Source organism: Nematolebias whitei, chromosome 21 (assembly GCF_014905685.2).
Source record: "Nematolebias whitei isolate Nwh7 chromosome 21, NemWhi1, whole genome shotgun sequence".
In the NCBI taxonomy this organism is placed as follows: Eukaryota; Metazoa; Chordata; class Actinopteri; order Cyprinodontiformes; family Rivulidae; genus Nematolebias; species Nematolebias whitei.
Window position 1 is genome coordinate 25,319,275 of NC_056518.1, and position 25,751 is coordinate 25,345,025.

General features: G+C 37.7%; 1 protein-coding gene across 1 annotated transcript in view; it reads left to right on the top strand.

Annotated features, from left to right (window-relative positions):
* Positions 1 to 22,550, top strand: part of lrfn5a (leucine rich repeat and fibronectin type III domain containing 5a) — a 30,515-nt gene extending 7,965 nt beyond the window's left edge. Inside the window, exons 6-8 of the mRNA XM_037695461.1 lie at positions 663 to 1,130; positions 20,290 to 20,563; positions 21,497 to 22,550. Coding sequence (XP_037551389.1) covers positions 663 to 1,130; positions 20,290 to 20,563; positions 21,497 to 22,447 — 1,693 coding nt within the window. The 3' untranslated portion in view covers positions 22,448 to 22,550. The remainder of the gene's footprint in view (positions 1 to 662; positions 1,131 to 20,289; positions 20,564 to 21,496) is intronic.
* Positions 22,551 to 25,751: the final 3,201 nt, after the last annotated feature.

The window sequence follows — 25,751 nt, forward strand, 5'->3', positions numbered from 1 at the left end:
TACTACTACTACTACTACTACTACTACTACTACTACTACTACTACTAATAATAATAATAATAATAATAATAATAAAATAATTAATGTAGGTTGTGACTTGGCACTACAGTAATAAACTGAATTGGATTGAAATTACAGTCATACATATGTATATTTTACCTAATTCAGTCACAAAATTGTTGACTTATATTATCTTCTGTCTCAAATACATTAGCATTCATTCAACATACTTCTCAAAAGTGATTGTCTAAAAGTTTATTTCATCCTCTGTAAGCACAAGTAATTATCTTTTAATTGTTCACATTAAATAAAAATAAATAAAAAATACAGATTACTCTTTGCCTATTTGCAAATCACTAACTCAATTTTCAGTAAACTGTTTTTTGTACATGATTTACATTTCCAAGATCATTTTTCAACCTAAACAGAAAATGTTCATTTTAATTTTATTTAATTATCTGTAATTCAATTAATTAGATTTTCTGACTCAACATTTTTTAATTGTTTTCTCCAACTGTTACTTTAAGTCCATGCGCCCAGTCATTAATTCTTAAAACCAATATTAAATAGTGTGTTGCGTTTACTGCCTATTTCTCACCAACTTCACCTAATTTTGCCTTATTTCTATTAAGTTTCACTTCTTCTGATTTTTGTTTTTAAAGGTGTAAGGCGAGGGGTGATCCAGAGCCAGCCATTCACTGGATTTCTCCTGAAGGCAAACTGGTGTCTAATTCCACCAGGACCTTGGTTTACAACAACGGGACTCTGGACATCCTCATCAGTACTGTGAAAGACACTGGCTCATTCACCTGCATCTCATCCAACCCTGCCGGTGAAGCTCACCAAACTGTAGACCTGGTTATTATAAAACTTCCTCACATCTCCAACAACACCAACAACATCCAAGAACCCGATCCAGGATCGTCAGACATTTCTACCTCGACCCGAGGTGGTGCTAATGGCAGCAATGTGACTGGTGACGTAAAGGGCGGGGTTGATAAAAGAGTGGTTACAGCTGAGGCCACCTCCTCAACTGCACTGATCAAGTTTAACTTCCAGAGGAACATCCCAGGCATCAGGATGTTCCAGATACAATACAACGGAAGTCAGGATGATTCGCTGGTATACAGGTAAGAGAAGACTTGTCAATGCACAATCACTCATTCTGATCTGGGTAAAGACACTCAGTTTTTGCAGTGGGAACTGAGCTACAAGCAGCATATGTCCAAGCAGAGGCAAATAATAACTATTGGACAAGCCAAGTAGATTAGATCACCATTGATCAGGTGTAATTTCTAAACAAGGAAGTGTGAAAAACAAATAAAAATACATCCAACAAAACGGTAACGGCATAATATGCTCTGTGCAACAGAATGACCACAAAGTCCCAAGCAAAAGCTCTATGTGTATCATAAGAGCTCACTACAGAGGAGTGACATGAGTGAACCTCAAGCATTCTTGGTGAAAATGGAGAAGAATCTGCATGGGCACTGTGTGCACAAAAATGTATTGATTCAATTCAGTTTCAATTCAGTTTATTTATATAGTGCCAAGGCACAACATATGCCATCTCAGGACACTGAACAGAAACATTCATATACATAAAAGTAAGTTGACATTATTTAGCTGAGGATCAGACTGCTTTGAGTTTAACTTCAGCACAGACTCTCATCTTGAGCAAGCATGAAGGCAACAGTGGAAAGGAAAAACTCCCTCATGAGGAAGAAACCTTTAGCAGAACCAGCTTGTAGTTTAAGTAACTGGTTGGATTCATTTGGTTTCATACACACATATAACTGTGTATCATCAGCATAACAATGAAAATGTACATTATACTCATGCTGTTTAATAACTTTACCTAATGAAAGCATATACAAAGTATAGGGTAAAGAGTATTGGTCCATGTGCTGAACTCTGAGGAACTCCATGACTAACTCTGATGTTGGGATGAAGATTTATTTGCATGTGCAAATTGGAATCTATCCAATAAATATGATTTAAACAAATTTAGAGCTGTTTCTGGAATCCCAATATAATATTCAAGCCACTGTAGTAGAATATTATGATCAACTGTATCAAATGCAGCACTGAGGTCTGAGTATATTATGAGGGGGTTACAGCACTAGATATTTTTCAGCCGGCCAAATGGGGCCTAGAATGGTACAATGCAAAGGTGATAAGGCTCGATAACTATATAAAGACAGTAAAGAAGTAATAAAAGCTCCACAAAATAAAATCACAGTGGCAAACCAAGGCAACAGGCATAGAGATACAATATGTTATAATATTTATTTACGTGTTAACTAGAAAATGTTCAAAAAGAAAAAAGAAAAATCCTTAGCTTTGGCAAATTATACAAGGGTTCAGCCTGCTGACTCAACCAGGGTGGCTGTGAAACTATTAGCTCCGCTAGCCTTTCTCGACTTTATCCAATTGCTTATGGTTTTGTAGATTAGATCAATCTTATGGAAAATTATTGTTATTTGAGCTAAATATTTACTCTGGTGAAATAGGGAAGAGGGAATTAACAAACACAAACAGTGTCTGCAGGGGACTGTGTCAACATTGTCTGCTTTTCATCTCAAGACTAATCCACAAACATAATGTATTGGTACACATTTTTATCAGGACCTGCAGGAGCCAAAGGTTTAACCATCTAGTTCACAATTAATGACAATACAGCCAAACCGCATACTACAAGCAATTTCTAATAGTTAGTTTTACAGTCTTGCAGCATTATGCAATTAACAGGCAGAAATCACTTAATGATGAATCTGCTTATATTATCTGCAATGCATGTTATACTTAATCTTTGTTCATAATTCATTAGCTCTTAACCCCATTTAGAGAATGCATCATGCAGAGATGGCGCCAATGGGATTTATAGCTGTCTGTCTTGTAAAGATATCATCTCTCACATTAAGATAGTCGCTATTTTTGCTGCCTTTTGCTCTTATATTCTCTTTCCTTCATAATTCTGCTGAAAACATTTTTGGCACGTGTGCTTATATACTATCACTATACTGTGCTTCCAAAATGCTTATTACTATTATACTACTTATTTGTAAACCATGATAACAGACAAATCTACCATTTTCCTGTTAAAAAGTCAGTGGAGTCCATGGCCTCAATTCACTGTGACTGGTTATTTGGCAGATGCGGCTGAGTGGTTTGAGCAGTCATCCTCCAATGCAAGATTTGGGGGTTTGAATCCACCAGCAATCACATGCCGAAGTGTCCCTGGGCAAGACACTGAATCCCTCTTTACCTCCAGTGGTGTATGAATGTGATCCAAAAGCGTTGCTTAGTTTCTTTAGAAAGAATTGTTCAATTAGCTTTGTAGATGTATAGTAGAGTGCTGTATGAATGGGTAAATGAACACTTTGAATATCTTAATAAGATAGAAAGGTGCTATTTAAGTACAGTCTACTTACCATTTATTTTTTCACTAACTTTTTTCTAACCTTCTCCTGCTCTTCCTCTAGCTCCCTCATCATCTTGTTTTCAATAGTCATTTGTGTCCTTTTTTATTTTGCAGTTGTCTCTGGGTAAACGATTGATCATCATTCGACACCTCAGCTAGAACAAAGCAGCAGTTCATTGATTATGGCTTTTCACTACACAAACACAGTAAGAGAGAGAACGGAGATGGAACAAGAAAAAGAAGGAATGGAATAGAAAATGACAAGAAAAGGATAAATGGAAAACTAAGGGAGACAACATAGTGGTAATGTGCTGGGAAAAAGACACAAAGAGAGTAAGAGACTGGGGAAATCTGGACTTGTTGTCAACATGGCACTTACATTTCAGGTTCAGTGAGAGTTTATTGATTTGCCACATATTGACATTTCTGCTCTTCATTCTCAGCATAATGCTGTTGGGAGTAGGAGGAATTCAATATGTTTTCTATAAACTATCAATTCAATACATTTGTTCAAAGCTTTATATGCCCATAGTCCTAGTTATCCTAACCTCAGATCTTTGATGAGCAGAAAAGCAAAATTGTACTACTTTATTCTGTAATAAATTCTTGTGGTAACCCTCATTTACCACTCCTTACTGTAGGAGGTCAGGGTCAGCTGCAGAACAGCACTTCATGGACACACAGGAACGCAAAGTCTTGCTCAAGGACACTTGAGACATGTAGGTGTGCAGAGACAGCCCCTGTGTTTTAATACCAGTCTTGCTGCTTAAGTATAATATTTATTTTCCAGTAGTAAATCTGTAGCCCAATCAGTCAAACAGAACAACTAAAATGTGTTTACGAAAATAAAATACAGAATGTTTCACTTTCATGCCATTCATTTTTTTAGCTAATTTTGTAACAATGTAAATTATGACAGTCTCTTAGGTCTGAAAAATGTAGAGTGACCATAGTCGCAACCCACCAAATGTAACGTTGTCAAGTTCTCAGTCTGATCTGTCATAGTAATATTAATTATGGATTCAAAAATCCAAGAAGATGACATAAAAATAAAAACAAAAACATAACATCACTTCACTTTCATTTTTTTCCCCGTCATCATAGAGTAAAGAGACAGAATTGGAAATACCCTCTGTTTGTTGTCTGTGCACGCATGTTGTGAGCATGATAGCTTGGAAAAAAGTGAGGTACCAATGTCCATTTCGGTGTGTGGCTACATCTTTGTTAAGGACGGTTCCTTTCGAATATTGATTTGCCAGGTCAAAATCCAAAATGGCTGCCACCATATAAATATGTGAATAAGGGAACTTATTGTGTGAGATAACTTGAAAAATAATCAACATTTTGACTTTCATTTTGATAAGAGGCTACATATTTGCATAAGAAAGGACACCATCGAAATTGGGTTGCCATGTCAAAATCCAAGATGGCTGCTGCCTTATGTATATGTAAACCTTGTGAGCTAAATAACTTCAAAAATAAGCAATGTGCCACCTTCCATTTAGGTCTGTAGTTTTTTATTTTATTTAAAGAAATATATATATATTTTGAGAAGTGATAAACTGTTATACCAAGTTCAGTTCACTAAATTTATCAGGTATTATTTTATTTTTATAAAAAGTATTAAAATGTATTTTTAATATATAGCACGCTAATATAAGACGGTATAGCAGTTGGTAAAGCTGTTGCCTATCAGCAAGAAAGTTGCCGGTTCAAATCCTGGCCCGGGACCTTTCTGGGTGGAGTTTGCATGTTCTCTCTGTGCATGTGTGGGTTTTTTCCAGGTACTCCGGTTTCCTCCCACAGACCAAAAACATGCATGTTAGGCTGACTGGTAACTCTAAATTGTCCCTAGGTGTGAGTGAGAGAGTGAATGGTTCTTTGTCTCGTTTGTCTCTGTGTCCCTCTGATTGACTTGTGACCCCCAAACCCACCCCCCTCCCACCTCTCATACTGTGAATGCAGGATATGAGCACTATAGTGACCCCCCGCAACCCGAAATGGAAGAATCGGGTAAAAGATACTAGATGGATGGAAGGATATATTTTTATGCCTTATCCTTTGCTGAATTCAGTGGCCTGAGCAACAAAATACATTATTTTAACTAGCAAATCCACTCTTTGAGATAAATATTTAAATACTGTGAAAGTAAAAATTGGCTTGTACTCATCAGTGAAATACTGCCTACAAATATAAATGTAGATATGAAATGTGTATGTGTACTCTATATGATGGTGACAAAAGGTAATGCATGCTCATAATTTTCCACATTCCACATGTTCTCATTTTGAATTACACACACTCATTTTAAGGAATTAATAAGAAATACAAATAAATTAAACATCAAAAGTCTTTAAACTCTTTTCTAATTTATTCTAGTATTATTGCTGTTTTTTTATTTAACACAAATTCTATTTTAACTTTCCCCAAGTTACTAAAGAACAAAGTCTGCCCCAGACACCCCCCCCCCCCCCTTTCTCATTTGCTCTGCTTGTTTGACTTTTTTCATCCCTCAATGTGTTCTTTCAGTGGCTGTTTTCCACTCCAGCAGATCCATCAAGCCACAGGGGCTGGTTGCCATTTGTTAAAAAAACAAAAAAAAAAAACAAGAAAAAGCTTACACATCAAACAAAGTGTACAGCCAGCTTTTTTATTCGGCTACATATTGGGAGTGAGGAATGAACCCGTGCTTTTATAAAGAGCTTGCAGGAAGCAGTTTATCCCTGCCCATGGTCCCTGAGGTCCAGGTACAACACCTCAGCTCAGCTGTGCTTAAAGCATGAAAAATCCTCCCCCGTATTCTGCTGTAATGTTCCAATTGTGATTTTATAGCACCATAAACATACAGAGAGCCTAACTATCAGCATTATTGTTGTAAGTAGTCTGCGGGGTTTAAACTCCAAAAAGTAGAACAAAAGGGAAACAGCACAGCAGTGAGGATGATTCATAAGGAAATAGGGCTGACATCAAAGGAAGGAAAGAAAGCAGAGGAATGAGACAGAAAAAAGAAAACCCAAAGTTGTATATGTCTTTGAACAGAAGATGAAAAAAGAAAATACAATTTAAGGTTGGCTGTAGTGGCAGAAATTGTGTCAAAAATAAAATAAAATAAAAATATAAGCATAGGAAGATTGGCTATATTGATAAAATGTTTTGAAAAAGTTTTAAGGGAAACATATAATAGAAAGGCAGAATAATAATTAGTAAGACATGAGACTGGTTTTAGGGATGAATTGTTGGAGAAAAAGCCCAAAGAGCTTATATGGCAAAGGCGAAAGAAAAGAAAAGGGAAATAGAAGAGAATGAACATGAAGTACTTACCATTAAAAAAAACAATGCCAAAGCAGTACAGTTATACCAGTGTGCAGGGGAAATGGAGGGAGCCAACCACAACATAAAGGAGAGATGACTTAGCTAAAGTGGAGTTTTGGAGCTGAGGTAGGCAGATGGAAGTCTGCAGCTGATGCTAAAGTATCTTCCCATATCTGGGACAGCTTGCTGCATGATATTTTGACATCAACTCTGCTTGTGCACAGTAATAATGGGATCAAACTAAATTTAGATATCTCTTTCTTTTGTTCTAAAATGTCAAAGCGTTACAGTTCAGACAGTCTGTCACTTGTTTCCTGACATAGTTTACTGATTTTGTATTTCCTTTTCTCATATAAATTATCTGGATGATTTACCACACATATTTTTAAAACAAGTCCTGAGTCAGCAACTTTTCTGGGTCATGATGTACTGTAAAATGTGGAGGCTGAGTTTCAGGACTCATACTTGAGATACTAACTGAAAAAAATGTTTTGGAGTGTGCAATATCAGTTTTTAAATTCATACTTAAAGCTTAAGAACGAAACATGACGTTTAAAAACACAATTACTGTTTGCCTTGTAGATACAGCACCTCATGTAGAGTGGACTCAAAGATTTGTTCTTTACTTTTGTCAAATGACTATTAAATTCCCCAAGATTTATGACATTATAACAAAATGTCAGTTAACTATGACCAAGTAATTGATAAGATAATCCCATTGTGAGGATGTTTATGGTGGCCAATTTGTTTGACCCTGTCCATTTTTTGGAAATTAAAAAAACAAACATGTAGACTAAATGTTTTTTTCTCACCTCCATCAGTGAAAAGTAATCATATATTTTTCCATGTCTATGTAAGTCTATTTTTTTGTTTGGTTGTCTGTAGTGTTAGGAAAATAGTTAATATAGCAGTGGACAGGTTTTAATGAAACTAGGAAAGTAATCACTCGATGTATTGTTCTACAACTGAAAAACTTTTTGACTCGACCCATTTTGATATGATCACCGCAGCTTATGGACCTCAAGCAACACCAGTTGGATATAACAAGTCATCTACAGCATCATCACATCACATTAGAGCTGACATTTCTAACCCGAACTTGAAATCCAGCCCGAGACCGGCCCTAATCCGGGTCGGTCTTATAATGTGATTAATGTGCGGGCCGGGCTGGTCTCGGGCTTGGATGCGGTTTTACGACCCATATAGCACAAATGAAACTAAATAAGAATTCACAATGTGAAATTGTGTTAATCTACTTGTAGAAGAGGAGGCAGTAAGTTTATATGTTGAGAGGATGAAGAAAGAAAGAAGAGTGCAGTAGTTAATCAGACTGAAGAGATCGCTGGTGCATTGCGCAATAATTGCGCATGGGGACTCGGGCTTCTGCGGTTTTGCGGGTCATACAGCACAAAGGAAACTAAATAAGAATGTACAATATAAAATTGTGTTAATCTACTTGAGGAGGAGGCAGGTCCGACCAGCTGGTTTAAAGAGATTTAAAAAGTTGTGTTGAGCTCACATAGACAACCTGTCACTGGCCGTGCGTGTCCGCTGACTCACCGGTTGAAATGGACTTGCGACATAACCAGTGTGTACCTCACTTTTCACACTGTGACTGCTGGACATGGGCACCAGTGACCCCCACTACCCAAAAAAGGAAGAAGCAGGTAAAGATAATGGATGGATGGATCAGCTGATCACCGGCTGCGCATGTTTCTGCACCTGCTGTCATCTGCGGTGAAGGAAGTAGCAGCATCTACAAAAGCCAAAGCAAGAAGTGTGGCCAATCAAAATAGCCTTGTTCTATATTTTTCCAAATATTTTTGCTCTAAAAATAGTTTTGTTCATCTGTATAATAGCCCGTCTTTAGAGTTGATTTTTTTTAGGCTATTCATTTTTAATTTTAATATCCATTTGGTGACTTGTTGATAAAAATAAGTCTTATATCTTCCTTTCATTACGTTTTAAAAAGTATCGTGTCAAACTGATTCGCTTACAAAAGCAATAAAAGCTTGATAAAAAAAAAAAAAAAGGGTTAGTTTTTTTTTCAGGTTTAGCCCTCTAATTACTGGCAATCCGTTGGGCTCGGGTAGGGCTTGAAAAAAAATAAAAATACTACGGGCTTGGTCCAGTCTGGGCAGGATTTATTAGAGCCAAATGCAACTCTACATCACATCTTGCAAGCTCTTACATTATCAGAAATCATGAATAAAGTCATGAAAAGTTTGAACAAAATGGCTACAGTTTTGTTTTTTTCCAACATATGATCTTATCCATCACCCTGCCACTCACTCTGACTGCTGGAGAAACGATTAACTTCTCTGTGACCCTAAATGAAAACTTCAGTATGGGAATGGAAAGAATGCCAGACCTTTAACTTACAATATGAGAGATTCTGTGTTTCTTGCACTCCCCAATACTTTTCTTCCTTGTTGTTCAGCTCCTGTCTCACCTGTCTCAAATGATAATCACCCCAGGTGTTTGTCATTTTGTCTCATTAGCGTCTCTATTTAGCATTTTTGTGATTTTGTTTCTGTGGATTGTGCTTCTTAGCCTGATGTCTGTTCCTTCTGTAGTCACCATCTCGTAATTTTTGCTGCCCCAACAACTTTTGTTTTTTCATTTTGTTAACAAATTAGTTATTTATTTTACCTTAGAGTCTCTTGTGTCTACCTGCACATGGGTTCAACATTCAAAACAAGAGAATGCGTTGAAATGTGCAGTTTAGTTCAGTTAGGTTAATGTGGGTCAATTTAGGTTGTTATCATCTACATTACATACCAGTAAATTATTGCTTATCTGTTTTTAAACATTATAAAAATCAGAATGTAATCATTAACAATGACCAGTTGTAATAAAAAAAACAAATGATTAAAGGTTGTTGTTTTTTTTGCAGTCATTTTAGTGTTTAAGGAAGATCCTAAAGAAGAACAAAGGTGATTTGAATTAATTCTGACACATAGGAGCTGGAGGTAAAGCTATTTTAAAACACATAGATCCCTAAACAATACATCATTGAGAAAAACAATCTCGATAATTTGTATGCAAATTATTACCATTGCTTTATATTTTAACTACATTATTCCTGCTGTCATTTCTTGGATGATTAGCTATGCGACTAATAATTACTCTTTCATTAGGTGCAATGGTGTTCCCTGTTTGAACAGATTAATGACTACAACTGGATGGGTTAGCAAAGCCCACCTGGCTGGAGCTTGAAATCCCTGTTCCACCTCTGACTACAAGCTCCATGGGTGCTTGTTACCCATTAATTCAGGCGTCAGGGGCATTATGCATGTTGAATCAAAGACAAAAAGATAGCTCCTGCAATGCTCTATGGCTGCCTGTGAAACCTGGACCTATTAGCATGGCATTGTGCCATCTGCTGAGTAAGCCACATTAGCTTTAAGGTCAGCAGTAATGTGGTAAGAGTTGAGCTTCCATTAATCCTCTTCATTTTGTGCTCAAAAACCAGTTATTAACTGGTTTCACTGCCACATTTAACTCTTTATGAATTATTTTCAGCAGCCTTTAAAATAAATGGCTCACGGGAATGATCGCTTCAAAGTTTTCCTAAAGTGTGCAGATTTTTTTTTAGCTAAATACATGTTTAAATATTAGTATACTAGAATTTTTTTAATCCACAATTTTTTTATGCTTTTTTGTTGGCTCAGCTGGCAAAGAGTCTCATATTTCAGGCTATTTGATTTAAACTAGCTTTCGCAACAGTGTTGGTGCTAACCAGAAGCAGTGAAGACCACTTTTGGAAATAATTGGACAGCCTACTTTCAAGACTCATGACCCACATTTTATTTCCCTCTTCAGTTAAGTAATACTTGCGGGTAATTTTACTTTTTTTCTCTCTTAACAACTCTACAAGGGAAGATGGTAGTAAAATAATAAAGAATCCCTAGATGATTCAAAGTGCTTTTTAATTTTTACTTGAGAATAAAACCTATCAGAAACAAGATTCTGATCAGTTAATTATACATATGGTACATTTTAAATTATATTTCACTTTTTATTGAATCCTAAAATTTCACTAAAACTGCCTCAGATAACCAACACATAATAAATGGTTCAATGAGTGGTTCATTAATATTTTTTTTTAATGCCAAGGAATTGAAAGATTGAGTAAAAGATAGAGAAATATTTTACTGCCTCTAAAGCACTTCGAATGGTAAATAGCAGCCTTGAGCTATTGAACAAATTAGTTGATCTGATGATTTGCAGATGTTGATTTGCAGATGTTAACAGCTGAAAAAATAACCTAATTGCAAACTGTTAAATATATATTGTTTGCTGTTCGAATTTACAGCTTTAAATTAACACAACATCAAGAAGAAAAGACATCCACTATAATCTTATAGAAACAACTATTGTTGCACAACAATCTACACAGGGTTATAAGGCTACGTTATATAATTTCGAGTCTGCTGGTGAAGATTCTCAGTCATCCAGGACATGATGAATTCAAAAAATGTTTTTTGAATAATTTGGAGTCCATCAGAGTCCGACACAGAGACAGATTATTAAAGATGTTTACCCATAAAGCACAGCAGTACATTCAGAGGAAACCAAATACAACGTACCTGACTGACTATTCAGGTCCCTCTTGTATGCACGTCTCTTTTGTAAAAGAGTCCCTGAGGCTCAATGGGATTAACCTTTATAAATAAAGGTTGAATGTATGAATGACTCCTTATAGTAGCTGGACTCTCAGCAAGAAGAAAAATAAATTAAACACCCATCCATCCATTTTTTAATCTGCATTTCACTGCAGGGTCATGCAGAAGATTGTGCCTAATTCTAAATCATTGGGCAAGAATTTGTTTTATAAAGTGGAAGTGGTCTCCAGCTACAAGTACTTGGGTGTGCACATGAATGACAACCTCAGCAGGAACAACAATGCTACCAGCCTGATCAAGAAAGCTCATCAGAGACTACTTCCTCAGGTGGCTGAGGTGAGCTGGTCTGGGACGCTCAGTCCTCACCTCCTTCTACAGGTGTGCAGTGGAGAACATCCTGTGCTACAACATCAACATGTGGCACGGAGGCTGCACAGCTGCAAAAAGAAAAGCTTTGCAGAGAGTAGTGAAGGCTGCACAGAAGATCGTTGGAGTCAGTCTCCCCACCATCACAGACATATACACCTCCAGATCAAAGAAGAGAGCCACCTACATCATGAAGGACCCCACTCACCCTGCACACACACTTTTTGTCCTGCTCCCCTCAGGCAGGAGGTTGAGGAGCATTAAGTGTAGAACCACTAGACTGAGGAACAGCTTCTACCCTGAGGCTGCTAGACTCATGAATCTCTAACCAGAATAATCACTGAAAAATCACATCATGTTGCTGCTGATATATTTAATGTTGCTCTGTTCATTTGTACTCATCTGCTCACACAGACTCATGTTTGTGCTGGTGTTCGCCGTATAGTTTTTATGCTACTAGTGCTTGCTTAAGGTTCAAGTGTTGTTGGTGGGTTAGAGGTTAGGTTTAGGACGAAGGTGTGAATTGAGGATGAGTTTAGGGTTAGCTATGTACTGATATTTAAAGGTTTAGGGTAAGTGTCAGGGCTAGGCTATCGAAATGAATGAACAATGAATGGAAGTCAATGCAAAGTTCTGACAAAGATAGCAAAACAAACCTGTGTGTCCAACAATTTTCAGTCAGGTCATCTGGACAGTTTTTTTTTTTTTTTTCTGAAATGTTTCACCTTCCATCCAGAAGGCTTCATCAGTCAAGGAAACACACAACACAAAACTGATTATTCCCCCAAACAGCTTACTCCAATGTGGAACAAACCAGTTATGTTGGTGCTAAAATGGTGTCTTTGGCGCGCCCCCTCCTCTGTTGCCGGCCCTCTTCCTTTCGACAGTCATGTCAAACTGGTTCAAAACCAAAAAAGTCCATGCTCAATAATCCAGGTATACAATCCAACAATTTTCAGTCAGGTCATCTGGACAGTTTATTTTTTTGCTGAAATGTTTCACCTTCCATCCGGAAGGCTTCATCAGTCAAGGAAACGCACAACACAAAACCGATTCTTCCCCCAAACAGCTGTGTGTGTTATGTTTATGTCATGTATTTTATTGTTAAGTGTCTTGTGTTTTCTGAGTGGCACAAGATGTGGTTTTTTGCTCTTTGTTTTTATTTGTTTGTTTTGTTATTTTCCTTTTAATTTGACTTACTTGTAAAGCACCTTTTTAGCACTTTTTATTGAACTATATAAATACATTGACACTGACAATGACTATTGAAATATATGAAACTTTAGGCTTCCACAAGCAAAGTCTTCCTTTAGATATAGTGGAGCTACTAATGAGACAAGCATGAACTGTATGTATCTTTAAACATTAGATTATTTTATTTTCCACCAGTGTATTGCAAGTTTTGCCTTGACTGTTCAGCAACGGATGAAGGATCATAGCTGAGTTATTAGAACTGCTTCCTCCTTATCGCACCGCTCCAGTTCTACCAGAAAACTTTCATTTTGAGCGTTGAATCACTGCCACAGATGCCTTTGTTCCTCGCCTTGAGTAATGTGTGTTTGTGGCCTGTAGGCCTTTGTCCAATATTTAATCAAGTGAAATGGCCTGAAATAGAACTATAGTTCACTGTTCACTGGATGGGGGCGTTCATTTGTCTTGAGACAAAGTGCTGAAAGCTTCTAATAAAGATTCTGGCTTGGACATAAAGATTTTTTTTTATTTTTTTTTTTTTTTTCACAGATACATGTGCAACTATTACATGGGAAGGGTGACTGATGCTTATTTAGCTTACCTGAAAGGAAACCTGAAGAACACTGTCAGATGTTGGTGACAGTGATTTGAAAATTGGGGGCTGCAATGGAAGAAGATAATTATTTAAAATGGGTTTGACACATTTGATGCACACCCATGTATAATGTATGTTCGAGACATATAAAGATAAAATAATGTGTCTGAATAGCCCACAACACACAAGCAGACATCTTCTATTGTGCAATGAAAAGGTAATGAAACCCAGAAACACACACACATACAAACATGGGGAGGGCCTTGGGCTGAGGGCTTGGCAGAGCGCAGTAGATAGATTAGTGTAATAGTCTCAGCCAAGGCAATCATCTGCCCACTGTAGGGCTCGAAATACTGGCAGCAGAATCCGGCTCAGACACAAAGAAATTAGCCACAATGAATGACTCAGTTTGAATAAGTTTATAATGCTTTGGGCTCACACAATCAAAAAGAAAGGAGGCAGAAGGGGAGAAAGCTCTAAAAAAAGGACATTTTAAAACTATTTGCAGCAAATAACGCTCTGTAGTGTAATGGAGACCAAACTGTCAATATCTTGATCATTCCTCGCACGGTTGAGTAATAAATGACGATGGCTCACGTCACATTCTGCCAGCAACAACCACTATGCAAGACGAGTTTCACTCCTCACACTGAAGCTGCAAGGATTAGGAACAGTCTAATTTGGTCTGTGTGACAGGAGGTCTCATGCAAGTAATGGTGACTTGGAGGAAGAGAATGCCATTCATTCATGTGGATGCGTTAAAACAAACCATCAAGAATGGAACATAATTACAGCCTATCCGTAGATTTCCAGCTATGCTTTGGTGATTTACTACCATAGCAACATTTATTGTGTCTATTTAAAACTGCATTTCTCCGACTTCATTTTAAACAAAACAATCCACAGCTATTCTTACTGTGAACTTGATCGTTGAATGTTCAGTGGATAAAATCATGACAAGAATAGAAATAATCAGTTTTAGATGAGCGTCAGTTGAGAACATTTAGAGCAGCCTGATGGTTAGTGTAATATTTTACATTTTAGAAAAAAGAACACTAGTATGGTTCAAGTTCAAGAATCTTTATTAACAATTTGTTGTTTAATTGGTAATTTGTTTCACAGTCAGTAGGCATACTGCATCCATAAGACATTAAGACATCAAAATAACAGTACAGAAATCATCACTGTTCATTGAAAAGCCAGATCGCTACAGGGATGAATACGTTTTTCAATTTGTTCGTCCTACATCTGGGCAGCAGATACCTGCATCCAGATGGAAGCAACCTGAACGCACCATGGAGTGGATGATCAGGATCTGCCAGAATTAGCCTGGCCTTGTTCACTGACCTCGCCTTGTGTAGGTCAGTGAGGTTCTGTAAAGTTATGCCAACAGTTTTGCTGCACATCCTGACAATCCCAAAGAGTTTGTTCCTGTTTTTGCACGACAAAAGTCCAAACCAACAGATGAAGGTGAAAGTTAAAAGAGACTCAATAAAACATGAATAAAACATTATCATAAAAGTAGAATCAACGTTAAAACCAGAGTTTACAATAAAAATACATTCCCTGATGGGCCTTTTTACAAAGTGAGTTCACCTGGGGTTCAATGGTCAGTTTGTCATCGACAGTTTATAGATATTTATATTAATGCACCACCACGACAGCTTCACCGTTAATGACGACAGGAGTGACAACTGCAGAGTATTTTCTAAAATCAATGACCATTTCCTTTGTCTTAGAAACGTTTAACTTATAAAGGAAGACTCACACCATTCAGTGAAGTCCCCGACCACAGGCCAAGGATCTGGGTCATCACTCCTGAGAAGGGACATGATGACAGAGTCATCAGCAAACTTTAAAATGTGACACTGTGGGAAATGGCTGTGACAATCGTTTGTATGTAAAATGGATAAAAGGGGCATAAGAGCGCAGCCCTGAGGATGAACCAACATATATGTATTATTTTTAGTAGCATTCAAACACTTTTTCTGTTCTAGTTACCATTTGATAATTTTGTAAAATGTACTTGTAAAATATCTATAAAATGCAGGCCGATGATGTGGAGATTAGCTTTGCCTGCCTTATGGTGTGAAGTTTGATTGTTCTCCAGATTGTGTGTATTTTGCTTACATACTACAACTTTCATAATCCAAATTAAACATCTTAAAAAAAACAAACAAACAAACATTGATTTATATTATATTTTACGCATGGAAAATCTTATTTGCCTTGTGGACATAGAATTTATTATCTTCTTAACTGCACATTTTTTTAGGGTTTGCCTAAATCATTAGAATACAAAGATTCAAGAATTCATTGTCAACAAATGTTTCCATCCTCAAAACATTCAAAATGTTTGTTATATATCTTCCTTTTATCTTTAATTAATTTTTGAGTCATTAAACACTTCTCCCTTATATAGATGAACCCAGAATGTGTGCAGCATGGAAAGTTATACAAAATAGTACTTTGTATTTAAGGTTTATTTATATAAATGTTTTTACCAGAATGATAGACTTTCTTTGCTGACAAATGTGACACAGCCACACATTATTACGCACAAATGAAGCCCGGGGTTGCAAGAATATTAAGGAGATTAATCTCTGTCTGAGTGTGCACATGTTTACAAATGTAAATGCTTGTTCATAAGCTTGTAGGCTCTGGTGGTATTCACTCCTGTCATTAACCTGCAATCTTCAATGTCATTTTATCTCTCCCATATTAAATGTGAATGTGTGGGTCCTCATTATGGTCATTATTACATAAAAGCAAGCAAATAGGAAGAACACTCACTGCCATCCAGCATTCAGATGGTTCTATTAGTATTCATGGGGTCAAATGAACACATGACTGCACTCCCTCACACACTGGATTATGCTGTTCACCTAAGGACACAGTGACCTTATGCTACATTTATCCCAGGGTCCTTAATACAAACCATTAAAGCTTAACGTGTCTTTTGACCTTCACTCAGTTCAAACTTTGAACCAGATCTTTTAACCTAGCTGAAGTAGCCCTTTGTGCCTCCTGGCACACACGAGACCCAAATTGGTGACCTAGCTACCCCGTTTGGTTTAAATGATGAATTTTGTATGAATTTATTGAGGCAGTCTCAGAAAGCAAGAGTGAGGAACAAAAGTGCAAAATCTGCAGTCTATGTGCAGAGAGACAATACATTGTACAGTTTGTCCAAATGAACTCACAAACTACTTATTTCAATTTTTTAAAAGTTTTTTTTTTTTTTTTTTGTAAAACTTGAAGGTGGAAGAAAAGGGACATTGAGGCTGTTGTGCTTGGCAGAACCCCAGGTTCACCATGAGAATGAGTGTCCACTGAAATATCCATGCAATAATAAATCATTTAATTGCAGTGCTTTTCAAAGACTCAACATGCATCTATACACAGAGGAGCTGAGGGCATCGATTCTTAATCATTGTTGTCCCTCTGTCCATGCCAATCATTTTCTACTTTTGCTTTTACATGTCTTGCCTTCTAAAATGTTGAATGGTAGACTTTTTTCTTTCATTTTTTTTCCCCTCTATCTGCAAATCAAAACGCACATTAATATAAATAATATATGCAATAATAAAATCACCTTATATGAAATATGGCAGGCTTTTGCTACTTTAATTTAAATAAAGTGTTTTACAAATTTTCTGTAACTGAACATTGTAGTGTTGGGCAAATCCATCCATCTACAGCTGAACATCAGTAAAACAAAATCGACTAAATCTTTTCAACAAAATGACAAGGTCCTGGAGAACCCTCTTGACCGTTTGAGACTCACACTGCAAGGTACATCAGAGATCAGCTGATGTGTCTTTCAGTTCTGTCTCGGGAGAATGCTGAAAACATTTATATTTTGGATTTATGAGAGCAGAGGTTCTGCTATTTTGCATTGGCGGGGCTCTGTTTTATCAACTTTGAAGAAGACATTGGCAGCAGTTTTGGCCATGGCAAGCTTCCAAGTCTGTGTTTAGTTTGTACTATGAGGAATCAAAATCAGCTGACTGATGAGCTAAGCTGTAAGATGGAGACGATTTGTGAGAAATGCAGGCCACTTGCGGCTTTAGGACTTGACAGCATATGAGATCGACCTTGGGGAGACTCATAATGCGGATCAGTGGAGAGGAATACCCACAAATCTGGACATTTTGAACTGAGGAAGTTCCAGCAGGACTCAAGGCTGACGAGAAAAACAGTCTGGTTGAAGAAATTCAACATTTGTGGCTTATTTGAATCTGACTCCCCACGTTTGGCCTCGGATATGAGCCGACTATCAAATGTATCCTGGGACATTGGTAACTATGGAAAAAGTTTTATTTTGTTTATTGCCCCCCCCCCCCCACACACACACACACACACACACACCACTTATCAGAACTGCCAGCTGAAACAGCATCATCAGAGCTGTGGCCTACCTGAAAGTGCATGGACAAATTCCACTGTCTTGATGTCAAATGTATATGTAATGTGTTTGTAAATGTGCTTACTGGTAGAATTTTTTTGATGTCTTAAATCATGTTCTGACAGGACAACATGTGAAGAGATATTTTTTTTTGTAATACCACTATCCACCCTCATGGCCTTTTCCCCTTTTCTATCTAAAAGTATTCTGAAAAGGAAGAGGCCGCGCTCTCAAAGAGCAGAAGCTACATGCACTCCACCCATCTTTTGGACGACTGTATGGACATATTCTCGCTGTATCTCGGTACAATAATAATAAAGCTTATTCCGATTCTGACAAAGAATTCTGTTCGGCATATTGTTTTTTATGCTATTAGCGCTTAGTGTAAATTTAGTTGATGTTTTTTTAGTTCATATCTTAAATCATATTGCTGTTTTTATTTTACATTTTATTGTGGGGTGTAACTGGGACCCTGTGTACATAATCTCATTCCACCACATGTACTGCGTGGTGTGTATGACAAATAAACTGACTCTGACCTACACATATCTGGACATACAACTGGATGACAGGCTTGAGTTGTCAGTGAACATGGACTCTAATGCCTACAGGAAGGGTCAGAACAGGCTCTACTTCCCAAGGAGGCTTGGCTCCTTCAGTATCTGCAGGAAACTACTGCTGATGTTCTTCCAGTCTGTGGTAATGTCTTCTTTTGTGCAGTTGTATGTTGGGGAGGCAGCATTAAGATGAGAAATGCAGGGTGACTTGACAGGCTGGTGAGGAAAGTTGGTTCTGTATTAGGAACAGAGCAGGAGTCCCTTACATCAGTGACAGAGAAAATGGCACTTAGTAAGCTACTATTATGGACAATGCTGACCATCTCTGCACGGTGCCATCACGAAGCAAAGGAGCTCCTTCAGTGGTAGACTGCTGTTCCAGCCCTGTTCCACGGACAGAGTCAGACAGTCCTTTGTCCCTCTAGCCATCAGACTGTTCAACTCTTCCCTGTACAGTAAAAATAGAGCCTTGTAAATCTGCATCATCCCAGACACTTATGTATGTGTATGTATGTATATTAACATGTACATATGCATATGAATATACATGTACATGTATGCTTAGATGTGTATATATGTAGAACTCCCTACCACCTTGTGCATGTCAATATTGTCTTTTTCCAAATTTGTGTATTCTGTTTCTTTTTTGATTGTTTCATGTTTTGTTTTTTGTTTTTATTATGTACAATCAGAGCATGCTACTGGATGCCTCAAATTATATATATATATATATATATATATATATATTTATTTATGTATATTTAGCAAGTTTGTTTGTTTTTTTTGATACACAATTTTTTGCAAGTCAATTAAATATTCAACACCTTTTTCTTTGTGACATATAGAGGTGACTATCATTTTGCACAAATTACATCCATCCATCCATTTTCTTTACCCGCTTATTCCATTTTGGGTCACGGGGGTCTCCGGTGCCCATGTCCAGCAATCACTGTGCGAGGGGCGGGGTACACCCTGGACGGGTCACAAGTCCATCACAGGGCCACATAGAGACAAACGAGACAAACAACCATTCACTCTCTCACTCACACCTAGGGACAATTTAAAGTTACCAATCAGCCTAACATGCATGTTTTTGGTCTGTGGGAGGAAACCGGAGCACCCGGAGAAAACCCACGCATGCACGGAGAGAACATGCAAACTCCACCCAGAAAGGCCTCTGGACTGGGGTTCGAACCAAGGACCTGATCGCTGAGAGGCAGCAGCTCTACCAGTTGCGCCACCGTGCTGCCCTCGCACAAATTACATATACTTCTCAATTAATTAGTTTATTAATTTTACCAAAAATGCAAGTTAATTGACATTATGAATACAAAAGTTGGCTAAAAGAGAGTAGAGTAACATGGATTTGTTTCAAAATCTAAAATGTGTGTAATCTTAATTAATAAAGATTTTAATAAAAATTCAAATACTGATTGACTGATGCCTCAATGAAGACATAAGATGAGCTACTTGAACCTTTACAAGTACATTTTCTCTCCTTAAAAGTATTATAAAAAAGTATTATAGTATTATAAAAAAATACATATATATAAAGCAAAGCACAACATTAATTTTGTTTAATTGAACTATATATATATATATATAATTAACTGACAGTTGAAGTTGCTGCTGCAACAACAAGCAATAAATGAGATGGGAAAACCCAATTTGTTTTGTGTGTTAATATTTATTGAGCAAACCTGATGACACTCTCCACACTTATTTGATGATAGGAAGTATTTAAGTAGAATAAAAAAAAATAGTAATAATGCACTTTTCTTCTCTTTGTTCCCTTCTCTCTGCAACAGAATGATCCCCCCTTCAAGCAAAAACTTTCTGGTCAATAACCTGGCTGCTGGAACTCAGTATGACCTTTGCGTGCTGGCAATCTACGATGATGTCATCACCTCCCTGACAGCAACACGAGTGGTCGGCTGTGTGCAATTCACCACAGAGTCAGAGTACATGAGGTGTCATTTTATGCAGTCTCAGTTCCTCGGCGGGACTATGATCATCATCATTGGAGGGATAATAGTGGCCTCAGTGCTCGTTTTCATCATAATCCTGATGATACGTTACAAGGTGGGTGTCTGTCTCTTGTATTACGCTCTAACCTAAAAGAAGAAAACTTAAAAAAGGAGATTTTCATTTTATGATCCAGCAGGACTGTTTCTTTTGTTTTATCAGTTATCTAAATCAGCAGTCTCTTTCTTTTATACTGTCCTGTAGAGCTCAGTGCCATTACAAACACAAATTTCACAAAAATGCTTAGTTTGTTTGGCATTATTTTTAATGTGAGTACCGAAGGTAAACGTTGTCAGATATTTTCATTTCATCTGATCAAAATGTTAATTAAGAGTAATGAATTCCATTGCATTGATGGGTTTATAACTAATACGAACGTAATTTAAAATACCTTGTATGCAAATGCATGACAATTACAGAGTACTACAGCCATTTAACAGATGTAATTGTAACAGAATGTTTCAATGACAGATCAAGTCTGAGCTTGGCACACAAACATCTAAGGTGAGAATTGAAGTATTTTATCTTTATACAAGATATGAAAGGGGGCCGAGATGGTGTAGGGGCAGGGCAGCTGTCTCGGGACCCCAAGGTCCCGGGCTCAATCCCTGGTCATTGCACATCTCATGGTGTCTCTGAGCAGGACACCCCATCCCCAGTTGCTCCCTGGGCACCCTCCATAGCTGTCCACTGCTCCATCTGGTGGTAGATGGGTTAAATTCAGAGCCAATTTCACCATTGTGTGGGAGCATACAATGATGACAATACATACACATTATTACATACACTCAGGTCACTCTTGTAAATGAGTCCCCGAGGCTCAATGGGATTAACATGTCTAAATAAATGTTGAATGAATTATTATATATGATGATTTTAATAGATCAGAGGGAGCTTGAAATGTTATTCACATTCATATATATATATATATATATATATATATATATATATATATATATATATGTTTAATTTCTTTCTGCTTTTCTTTAGGTATGCAATCCAGGTGAGGGTGGCAAAGGCGTTTCAATGTCAATGACTACTGTTCACTCTCAGACCAACGGGCAGCAGTCACAAGGATGCACCGTGACTCCCAGCGCCTCCAAACATGAATTGATCGCAGTGGATGACCTCTCAGGAGGAGCAAAGAAAAAGAGTGGAGATGAGGCAGGTGGATGTGGAGAAAAAGACACAGTAACACAGTCTTCTGAATGCTCCTTACCAGACAGCTCCACTGCCACATTGGTTCTCAGTCAAACGTGGGGGGCCAAAAGCCAATCAGCTGGAGGTGGAGACCGGGAGAAAGTGGGTGAACAGAGACCACCAACCAGCGTTGCATCGCCCACCACCGCCACCAGTTCCCTTCACAAGCCAAAACGGAAGCTAGCTCCCAGTAAGCCTGGCTCAGGTTCCTCTAATACTCCAGTGTTGCCCGATAACCTTCCCCAAGCCTCTTCTCCTCGCCCACTATCTTCTACCCCCACCACGGCCCTTCCCTCTTCTTCCACCCCTATCCCTATTGAGAACCTCAACACTAACCGGAACAACTCAACTTCTCTCAACACAACTCCTCCGCCTCCTTTCTCCCCTTCTCCTTTCTCCAGTCCTCTTGCCTCTCCCAGCCCAGTTCCTTCCTTACGATTCAGAGAGACACCCATCTTGCAGCGAGCTCTTCGCACTGCTTCCTCCTCTGCAAAGTACCAGACTCTTCCAATAGAGGAGGGAGGCCGAAGCAGAGCGAGGAGGAGATACTCGTTTAGCGAGGAAGGCTCAAAGACTCTTCGCTCCCATCAGGGAGCAGGAGGCGGAGCGCCAAAAATAGGGCGGGTTATGCGAAATAAAAGGAGCCAATCAATGAGTGGGATGTTGCTACCTAAAGATGAGGACAGTGACTCGGACAAAGTGCGCTGTGACTCTGACTGGATCCTAGAAAGCACAGTTTGATCTGGAACAAGGCAGCACTTTTACAGCAAACTTTGGTTCATTCATTACTGTTCAACCTTTGTGTGAGTGTTTGCAGTGTGTTTGGATTTGTTTACACGTGTATGGGTGAATGAAAAAGCCTGTTTTTGATGTTTGAATCTCTATTGATACGGTTTAGAGAATGTATGTTTACATCTATGAATTTGGTTCATAGATGTGTGAAGAAGAATGATTGGGTGCTTCGAATAAAACTTGACAGGGTTTTTTTTTTATTTTTGGTGTTGTTTTGAGTTCTTGTTTTAATCATTCTTTTCATCATGTTTTTCCAAAGCTTTTTTTGTATCCAGTTTACAGATTTGTTCTCTACAATGACTTTATCCTTTAGCAAATGGATAAATTGCCTTGTCTCGTAGTGTTTTTGAGTTGTCTTGGTTCCACTTTATAGCACAGAAGAAAAACAAGACAATGGGTTTGCCACGTCATTTCCCAATTAACACTCACCTTGTCTGAAAATACCACAAAAGGTAATTAATAAAGGGAAATAAGAGGAGAATAAACAATACAGAAAGAAGAAAAGCACATTGTTTTTGACATTCACACACTGGCTGACGGTGTGCATTCACAGCGTGGCAAGAGAATAGCAGTCGGTGCCTTCTTTTGCACTAAAATACCCTCACTAACAGATACTATAATCGGATTTCACTCCAGCTCCACAAACAAGGACAAAGATGAACTAAGGAAGAGACAGATTTCACACATAGCCTTTCCTACCTACAAAAGAGAACAGACTTTTTCTTGACATTTAAAGAAAAGAAGCAACAAAAAGTTGAAGACTTTAATGGACCTCTTATGAAATTGTTATTTTTAAAGGGGAAAAAAAACATGATTATCTTATGAGCTTTTCACTGACATTGGTATATTGTAGCCTGTGTTGGTCACAAGCTCGCGGGAAGCTTCTGTACAGAAAAAGACAACATGTACTGTGTTGTTATGTTGTGTAAAATAAAAAAAAGAAAATGAAAACATAAAAAGTGATGTCTTATCTATACATATGCAACAATTCCAAATTATACGAGCAATTTAATGTTGCAAAGACTAACAGATGAAATATAAAATTTTCAATAAAAATAAAATAGTTGTTCTAGATTTTTTTTCTAGCAATAGAAACGCAAAGCTGTAAAATTCGTTTCAGTGTCTAGTATTTCCTATCTTGTATATATGTACTATGTGTTTATTTTTTTAATTATTTATTTGTTTAAAAATATATATAAATGCCTTTTTATTGCATTTTAAGAGACTAATATAGATCAGCATAAGTACAAAAAATAAATAATCTATTTTCTATAAATGAAGAGACACAGGGGAGTGGTGGTGCATGTTAGAAAAGGTGGGCCTGTGAGCAGAAGGTTTCTGGTTCAACTTCCCTAACCAACAATATCAAAATATGGGTAGGAAGGTGAAGCACCCACACCTGCCTCCACCCTCATTTGTCCCACTCGCGGCCCTTGAGCAAAGCCCGTAACCCCCACCATCTGCTACCTCGGACACCCTAGATGACAGTTCCCTGCTCCACACAAAGGGCTGTGGTAGCTCAGTGGTCTGTGGTTATGTAAAATCAATTGCAAAGTCTTTGTGCAAGCTAATTCGATGTGCTGACACCTGAAGGGAGCAGTCAAAAGAAGAAGTTCTAGAATTGCGCCGCTCAAGGTGGCTGCATGTTGGAGCAGCTCTGTTACTTTCATTCTGAGATTTTGCTTTTGGAAACTTTAATTCCTCTTTTCCTGGATGTAAAGCACATTTTTGGATGATTGTTTCCTCTAGTATCAGATGCTGTGCAGCTGGAAGGATTTTTACTGAAACTTTTTTAGTTTTGGACATTTGTTATGATGCGTAACCATGGCAACAAGGCAGTTTTCTACAACAAACAGCAACTGATTAACATCTCAAAAGTTCAAATAATATCTCAACTACAGCCCCACATCTCAAATGAGTTGAAAAGGATGTTCTGTGGATGCATTCTCATCTACTTGCCAGCTGCGCTCGAGTGCCTGACCACTGAGATCCTGGAACTACAGCAAGAAACATGGCTCATGACAGAGGAAGGACAGGATCGTCCCTCGGCACCTACAGTTGGATGTCTGCAGCAATGAGGAGATTGGCAGACTGCTGGGAGGAGTGGTCATTGCTCTGGTAAGAGTTTTGCCCAGCATTCAGGCGGTCCTACAGCCTGGGGGAACCGAGAGGCCAGCCGAGTCTGGGTGGACGGATCGGACGGCATCTGCAGCCAGTTTCTTAGGATCCACTGTGGGATGGACCTTTATAAGAGATCCTTCCTGCCAACAGCCATCAGTATCTATAACATCTCTTAATGAAATGAGGATAACGAGTTACATCAACAAATAATTTCCCTTTGGGATTAATAAAGTATTTTTGAATTGAATTGAATTGAAGAAGAAAAAAACTTGACAAAAATTGTTATTTATAAAGTCAAAATGTAGAGGGTAGAACTGGATTGTGACTAATTTCTAATTTACTAAGCAAAACTAGAAGCTCATCTGTTTTTATTTTATTTTATTTTTTTCAGTTCCAGTTATCAAATGACGGATGTGATACTCTTTGAAATAGCAAAAGTCCAGTTGATTATAGTTTTTTTTTTTTTACTTTTTACATTTAATGACACAGTCAATGTCAATTTATTTATATAGTACATAAAAACAATCAAAGCTGACCAAATTGCTTTACACTTTAGTTAAATTAAAATGAAAGAAATAAGAACAACAAAAAAACAAATACATCTTGTACAACTCAAAAGTTATTTTTGTGTGTATATATATATATATATATAATATATATAATATAATGACACACACAACCAAGCTAATCAAAAGATAACTCCAAATTAATATCCTTCCCAAGCCAGTATGGGGGAAGTCACTATTAGTTCACATCAACACAGGAAATTGATTCACTGTGCAATTAAATCACTACCGATTCTTTGATGTAAAGTACTTCTGACAGTCGATTACAAACGGACTTTCACACTTCAGTAATCAGACAAGTGCTGATGTAATGAAGTAAAATGAATTGACGGTCCTGATGATAAATTATTTGTGAATTCTGAACACTTTAAAACTTTCACTTCATTTTATTTTTACATTTCTAGTTGCACATTAAATTATCTTTGGGTGGGAACATCTGCAAAGTGAGACATTTTATCCTGATAAAGGTATGTAATTAAAGAGAGTGAGAGCCTAAATGGAACCCAAACATACTCCCACTGCTTCCACCACTAACGTATTGTTATCGCTCCCAGAATTTAAATTTC